Source organism: Littorina saxatilis, linkage group LG8 (genome assembly GCF_037325665.1).
Source record: "Littorina saxatilis isolate snail1 linkage group LG8, US_GU_Lsax_2.0, whole genome shotgun sequence".
In the NCBI taxonomy this organism is placed as follows: Eukaryota; Metazoa; Mollusca; class Gastropoda; order Littorinimorpha; family Littorinidae; genus Littorina; species Littorina saxatilis.
In genome coordinates this window covers 45,310,850-45,318,349 of record NC_090252.1, presented here as the reverse complement: position 1 = coordinate 45,318,349, position 7,500 = coordinate 45,310,850, and the positions used below count along the sequence as shown (strand labels likewise).

Sequence of the window (7,500 nt, the reverse complement as noted above, 5' to 3'; positions counted from 1 at the left end):
CTCTCCCTCCTCCCTCCCCACACACACTCTTCTGTTCTTCCTGGACCTCTGTGCATACACATAAATTATATACCTTGTAAAAAAACCCATGTAACTCCACTCAGTCACGCTCAGAATGTTCACGATTAGTACGCAAATAGCAAAGTTTATGGATTATTGCAATTTGGATTGTATCGAAGGCGGTTTCAATCACTGTAGTGAACCGAACTGAAGCTGTGCTACTGTGTTTCTTGCGTGTCATCATCATCATCATCATCATCATCATCATCATCATCATCATCATTGTCACAATCCGATGGGAGGATTTTCACGTGTCCGGCTCTTTCAAGATTGAATCTCGAATTTTGTTAATGTTGTCTAGGGTATGATTATTTGGCGGCTGTTCGCTTTTATAGTTAGTGATATGCGTGGTTCCTTTTAACTTAATTGAACGATAGACAGACTCAAAAGTATCGACAGAAAGAATAAACACTGGAAGCAACTGGACGAACACAACTACAATGAGTGAAAAACGGCTTTAATTTTGGTTACTCATCTTCATGCATCGACGTACTCGGCACTACAGGTCAAGTATCAGGTGTGAGAGGTTTGATCTTGCCGAAATGAGCGACTGTAAGCTCTCGGAGTGTTTATACACGGCGTCGGTGATGAAGATGATGTCTTTAAAGTTTAATGTCTTGACGATGAGTTCAACGGTGATGATGATGTCCTTGATGATGTGACGAACGATGTTGAGGATGCTCTTGATGTCTTCGACGATGAAGTGAATGACGATGATGATGCCCTGGATATCTCGGCGATGGGGTGACGGTGATATCAGTTCTTTAACACGGTTCCATCTCTCTCTCAGTTGGCGTCCGATTCATCTCCAGCTTGCATCTACACGAGCGTCTAACCAGCATCTAAACCTGTCGATCAAAGTGAAAACAACATGTTATCATCAGCTTTATGAGCCTAACATCTATCTAATCATTCTGACCGTTACTTACAACCAATGGAATTTTGGATTTCGTCCAACTGCTTCGCCTTTGAAACACACAAAACAGATGAACGTAGGGATGAAAATGTGCCGCTCTACTTCTGAAATGAAGAACGATATTATTACTTCCCTTTTTCCTACTTTAGCAGTTTCTTACCTGCATAATTCAGGTTTGTGATGAAATATAACTCCCGAAAAAAAAAGCTTGAATTGTTCTCCAAAATGGAACGAGAATCAACTGATCTTGGTGAATGGACTCAAAGTAAAACTCTACGCTACGAATATAGGCCTTCGCACGTGTCTCAAAACAATTCAATAAAACAACTCTTCCATACATCTTTTAACGCGAAATACAAAAGACAAATATCTCAAGTCTTTATTGATAGAAATCATCGTATGAATTTGCAAATCTAATAATCTTTCATACGGTGTAGGCGTAGAGATCTATCATAACCATTTCCAACCTCGTGTTTTCCTCTGTGTCATTCTTCCTTTTTGACGTCACGCTTTTGACGTCATTTCTCTTTACGGCGTTCCGTCTCGCAAGGAAATGACTTAAGGGTGTCACCCATGGAAATAAAATCCAATGTTACTATAATGCGTAACACACGCCCTTGGAAAGGAAGATTTTATATAATCTATGAACATGCATAATAGTTACATTAATACTATATGTGTATAACATTCTACTAATTGTTTCCGTGGATCTATGATCAGAATTCCCTTCACAATCAGGTAGTATCTCTGAGTTGTGACGACCATTGCCATGGTCTCCCTCAGTTCATGGTAGCACGGCTGAGGTAGTCTGCTCCAATGTTGTCTTTGCCGGGAATGATCTTCACGGTGAAGACGTACGGTTGAAGTTGCAGTGCCCAGCGCATCAGTCTGGCATTGGTTGGTTTCATCCGCTGTAGATACTGAAGAGGTTGATGGTCCGTCTCCAGTATGAAATGTCTTCCGTAGAGATAACGCTCAAATTTCTGGATTCCCCAGACGGTCGCTAAGCATTCTTTCTCTACGGTGGCATATTTCTGTTCTGTCTCTGACAGCTTCTTGCTGGCATACGCGATCGGCTGCAGACCCTCTCCCTTGTCTTGAAGTAGAACAGCTCCCATTCCTTTGTCTGAAGCATCAGTTCTGAGGATGTATGGGAGTGTATGGTCTGGCATCTGGATGATCGGTTGTTCAGCTAGCTTGGCTTTCAGTGTGTCGAACGCCACCTGACAGGCAGGAGTCCACTTGACCTTTTCCGGTTCTTGCTTTTTGGTCTTGTCTGTCAGTGGTGCTGCGATCGAGGAATACGCCGGGACGTAAATCCTATAAAAACCGGTCAGACCTAAAAAAGCTCTCAGTTCCTTCTTGGTGGTAGGAGGTTGAGCCTTTTGTATCTTGTCGACCTTGTCGTCGACAGGCCATCTCTTCCCTCTTCCGATCTCATGTCCCAGATACTGCAGTTGTTCATAACCGAAGTAGCACTTGGAGGGTTTCGCTGCAAGGTTGGCGTCTTTCAGGGCTTTCAGGACGGCCTTGATCGCTTCAATGTGTTGTTCCCATGTTGCAGTCGCGATCAGGATGTCATCCATGAAATGGTAGACGTCTTTGCGATTGAGAGGACCCAGGAGCTTCCGCATCATCCGGTTGAAAACGCTGCCCGCGGTCTTCAATCCAAATGGCATGTTGATCCACCTCATTTGCCCTAATGAGGTCGTAAACGCTGTCTTGTCTCGGTCTTCCTCTTTGATGGGAATCGCCCAATATCCTTTGGTCAAGTCCAACTTGCTGAAGTATCGTGCATCGGCGAGTTCAGAGAATAAATGTTCCACATCTGTGATTGGTTCAGCGTCGTTCTCGATGACTTTATTTGCTTCTCTGAAATCATTGCAGAAACGCACTGCTTTACCCTGTGCTTTCTTCACGATCACTATCGGAGCGTTGTAGGGTGAAGTGGCTGGTTCGATAACCTTCAAATCCAACATCTCCTTCACTTCACGTTCCACCACGTCCACTAACGCATGAGGTATGGGTCGTGGTTTCACGTACACAGGTCGATCATCAGTCATCTTGATGTTGCAGATTTCTAGAGTCGTAGCTTTTGGTACATCAGTCAACGATGCGCTGAATTCTGTACATGCGTCTCTGACTTCACGTTGTTGTCTTGCCGTCAATGTGTCAGCTACATGTACATCTTTCTCATTCTCGGTACGTTTTGTAGACGGAATGAGTATGCTGGGATCAGGTCCCATGTTGGCGAATATTTCGTCATCTTGTTCTTCTAGATCTTCAACGACTATCGCGCTCTGTTCCACCACTTCTTCTGGAAGTTTCTCTGGTTCAGCGATCATTTCTCGTTCATGGTACTCTCGCAAAAGGTTGATGTGATAGACACGAGTTTGGCGACCCACTTTGATCTTGTAATCAAATGAGTTGATCTGCTCCTCGATCACGTATGGTCCCTTCCATGCAAGTTCTAGCTTGTTGTGTTTCGTTGGCAGTAGAAGCAAAACTCTGGTGCCGACAATGAGTTCTCTCTTCTTCGTCTTCTTGTCGTAGAAGTGAGCTTGTCGTATTGCTGACTTGGCGAGATGGTCGCGGGCGATCTTGCACGTTTCTTCAATGCGATTTCGCAGATCAATAACATGTTCAGCCGTCGTGCGTATCTCGTCGTTGCTTTCTTCTTCCGTCCACAGTTGACGCAATACTTGCATTGGTCCACGCACTGTCCGCCCATACAGAAGTTCGAAAGGAGAAAATCCAAGCGAATCTTGGGGAACTTCTCGGTATGCGAACAGTAGTGCTGGCAAGTACTGGTCCCACTTGGTCGGTTGTTCAAAAGTCATCTTCTTGAGCATCGCTTTCAAAGTTCCATTGAAACGTTCTACAACACCATTGCATTGAGGATGCCAAGGTGAAGTTGTCAATCCCTTGATTGCGAGCAGTTGGTTGACTTGAGTCATCAACTCGCTGGTGAACTGCGCTCCGTTGTCGGTCAATACTTCTTCTGGAAGTCCCAATCTTGTCCAGAATGTCCATAGCGCGTCAGCCACGGTTTCTGCCTTTATGTCTTTGAGAGCAACAGCTTCAGGATATCTGGTCGCGAAATCCACCATCACTAGGATATACTGCTTCTTTGTCTCAGACATGGGTTTGATTGGTCCTACTATGTCAACGGCTACACGCTTGAACGGAGTTTCAATCAGAGGCATCTTTCCCAGAGGTACCTTCCTCGTCCGTCCTTTTGGCATAGTACGTTGGCACACGTCACAAGAACTGCAGTAGCGTTTGATGTCACCCACGATCCCCGGCCAAAAAAAATCTTGCCAAATCCGTTCTCTTGATTTCTTCTGTCCGAGATGGCCCGACATCGCCGTATCGTGTCCGGTGGACAATACCTTTGCCCGCATCTTGTGAGGTACTACTACTTGTCGGTGGTCCTTTCCTTGCTTGTCACTGTATTGGCGATATAACACGTCCTTGTCATAGATGAACTGAACTCGCCCTCGAGTTACATTCGTTCGTGCCAACACATGTAATTTCTCAAGGCTTTTGTCGTCTTGCTGTTCTCTCTTTAGATCAGCAACGGTGAAGATCTTTCCTTCCATAGGAAAACTGGGAATTGACGCATTCCCCTCCTCTTCACGTTTTTCTTGTCCTCGGGTAACGGCTGTTGCAGTGGTTTCAGGGATTACGGTCTCACGGACTGGATATACAGGTGTCTCGATTTTCTCCGATCCTACACCCATCGAGTTTCCAATCAACACAGGATGGACAGGATTCTCCATGACGCTAACTTCGGTTTCTCCCACGAAGTACGGCGTGTCCATGTAAACGTGTGCGACCGATAGTTTCTCTTTCACTGATTTCTTCGCCAAAGACGTTTCTTTTGTGCGCGTAGTAATCTTGCTAGCTGGTACTAGTTTGGAATCAACAATCGTAGAGGTGCTTCCGGTGTCGCGGAAAGCAGTGACTACCTGGCCTTCAACTACGATTTGGGACAGTTTGGTGAATTTCTTGTGAACACATTTGTCGCACAGTTGATCATGTGTCGCATTCCCCTCGATGTCATTCTCGTCTTGAAATGCGGCACTGGCTGATTCATCTTTCGGAGGCTGGCGACAATCCTTCTTGAAATGGCCCAATTTTCCACATCTGAAACATTTGACGCTGGTTCTGCTTTTATTTCCTTCGTCCTTGTCCTTGTTTGTGGAATTCGTCCCGTGTGTTGCCTTGTGTCCTCTCTCTTCAGGTTTCTTCCCATGTCTACGGCTTTCTTTGGGTCGGTTTTCTTCGTAGAGAGTTACGGTGTCGATCACGTCATCAATGCTGTTTGGTTTTCTATCCTTCACGTACGTGACGAGTTCAGTAGGCATGCTTTCATACACTTGTTCCGTCAGTATGAGGTCTTTGAAATCATCGAAACTTTCTCCGATATTGGACATTTCAACCCAGCGATCGAGGAACAAAGAAATCTGAGTAATGAACTCTTTGTACGAGTCAGCGTTTTCTTTCCGTGTGTTTCTGAATCTTTGTCTGTATGTTTCCGCGGTAATCTGAAATCTTTCCAGCAAAGTCTTTCGGAGCAATGCGTAGTCGCGTGCATCAGCGACTTTCATCTTGGTGTAAGCAGTGCGTGCTTTACCTTTTAGCAGTGCGGACAAACGTACAGACCAAGTGTTAGGGTCCCAGTGTGATGCTTCAGCATGACGTTCAAATTGCAGAAGGAACGCTTCTACATCGTCTTTGTCTTCGAGGAATGGTAACTTCGGTTGGTAGTTATCGGTATCGCGAGGTCTATGATTTCTGTGATTGTTATTGTTCTGATTTCCTTCTTCTTCATCGCTTCCGCGATCGCGTGAGTTTGTTGCGCGAGCTAATTCGACCTGAATCCTCAACTCCTCGAGTCGAGTTTGTTGCTCGCGTTCTTCTCTTTCACGTTCAACACGGTCGGCACGTTCACGTTCACGTTCAGCGTCGGCACGTTCACGTTCACGTTCAGCGTCGGCACGTTCACGTTCACGTTCAGCGTCGGCGCGTTTACGTTCAGCATCGGCAATTTCCGCACGTTCAGCACGTTCACGTGCACGCTCCGCACGTTCACCATTCTCACGCTCACATTCCAGAACAAAATCACGCAACTCAGATCCCTCCAAACCAAGTAACTTCCCTTTATCCATCAAAATCCTCGTCGCTTCCAGGGCTGCATCCACTGAAGTATCCATCTTACCTGTCTGGCTTTCTACGTCAGTCTCACCACACGCCTTCACTCCAAATTTGAGGACGTGCGAAGTTTCTATATCGGGTACTGTGCATGGAATTTATCTCATCACAGACTATCTCGAACCTACTTCGCATTTATGGAAAAAATCAGTTATTACAAACTGTAACTGAACAATGTTACTGTCAACTCGTAACCATTCGTTCTGTGACCTAGAGTGGTCAATACAACTGCGGCTCGACTCCCAGTATTATCACTCTAGTCTATCACCATACGTAATCCAACGTATATAAAGATCCCACGGTTTCTATCTAGAAAATTTCTTAGAACTAATTGAAGTAGCTAATTTCAACACTAAGAAAGTATCCGCGATCTTCAATATTATGAATAGTTTATTAGCTAGATACTCAGACTCTGTCCATTGAATCTGTCACCACAAATAGTCAAATGACTTTTCCCATGTGCGTGAACGTAAATAAACTAGTTCAAAATGTTTTTGCGAAATATCTCCATTTCGACTTCCTTTTTGTTTCGTTGGTTCTACTTAGAAAGGAATTTGAGCCGTTCCCCAACAGAATGTTGCCAACTAATCCTACCTGCTAGAACTAGATCTACAGGTAGATGAAAGTGATCTAACTTTCACTTTCCAGTTTTGTTTTGTTTTTCCTCGAGAGTTACATTTTGTTTTTACCTTCAGTAAGGTTGTGTTATTTAGTTTACCTTCATTAAGGATGTGATCTACAGTGAGTTTTTACCCATACTACACTATAGTTTTCCTTTAAATCAATACACAAATAAACATATACTAATTACTTAACTAATGAATGATCAATGAATACACACAAACCACACAAGACAATTTCTTCACATGTATCTAAACGAAATAGCCTATCCCGGACGAGGCAACCAATATGTCACAATCCGATGGGAGGATTTTCACGTGTCCGGCTCTTTCAAGATTGAATCTCGAATTTTGTTAATGTTGTCTAGGGTATGATTATTTGGCGGCTGTTCGCTTTTATAGTTAGTGATATGCGTGGTTCCTTTTAACTTAATTGAACGATAGACAGACTCAAAAGTATCGACAGAAAGAATAAACACTGGAAGCAACTGGACGAACACAACTACAATGAGTGAAAAACGGCTTTAATTTTGGTTACTCATCTTCATGCATCGACGTACTCGGCACTACAGGTCAAGTATCAGGTGTGAGAGGTTTGATCTTGCCGAAATGAGCGACTGTAAGCTCTCGGAGTGTTTATACACGGCGTCGGTGATGAAGATGATGTCTTTAAAGTTTAATGTCTTG

At 44.2% G+C, this 7,500-nt stretch overlaps 1 protein-coding gene across 2 annotated transcripts in view; it reads right to left on the bottom strand.

Moving 5' to 3' along the window:
- Nucleotides 1-500: 500 nt before the first annotated feature.
- Nucleotides 501-7,500, bottom strand: part of LOC138973638 (uncharacterized) — a 7,906-nt gene continuing 906 nt past the window's right edge. Inside the window, exons 1-2 of one of the 2 annotated variants that reach the window (XR_011458087.1) lie at nt 1,137-7,500; nt 501-908 (exon numbers count right to left, since the gene is read on the bottom strand). The exon at nt 1,137-7,500 is cut by the window's right edge and continues 906 nt beyond it. Coding sequence is in view for 1 of the 2 variants with exons in the window: in XM_070346368.1 (XP_070202469.1) it covers nt 1,756-6,195 (4,440 nt within the window). In the remaining variant the exon portion in view is untranslated. The other variant, XM_070346368.1, reaches the window with a different exon arrangement.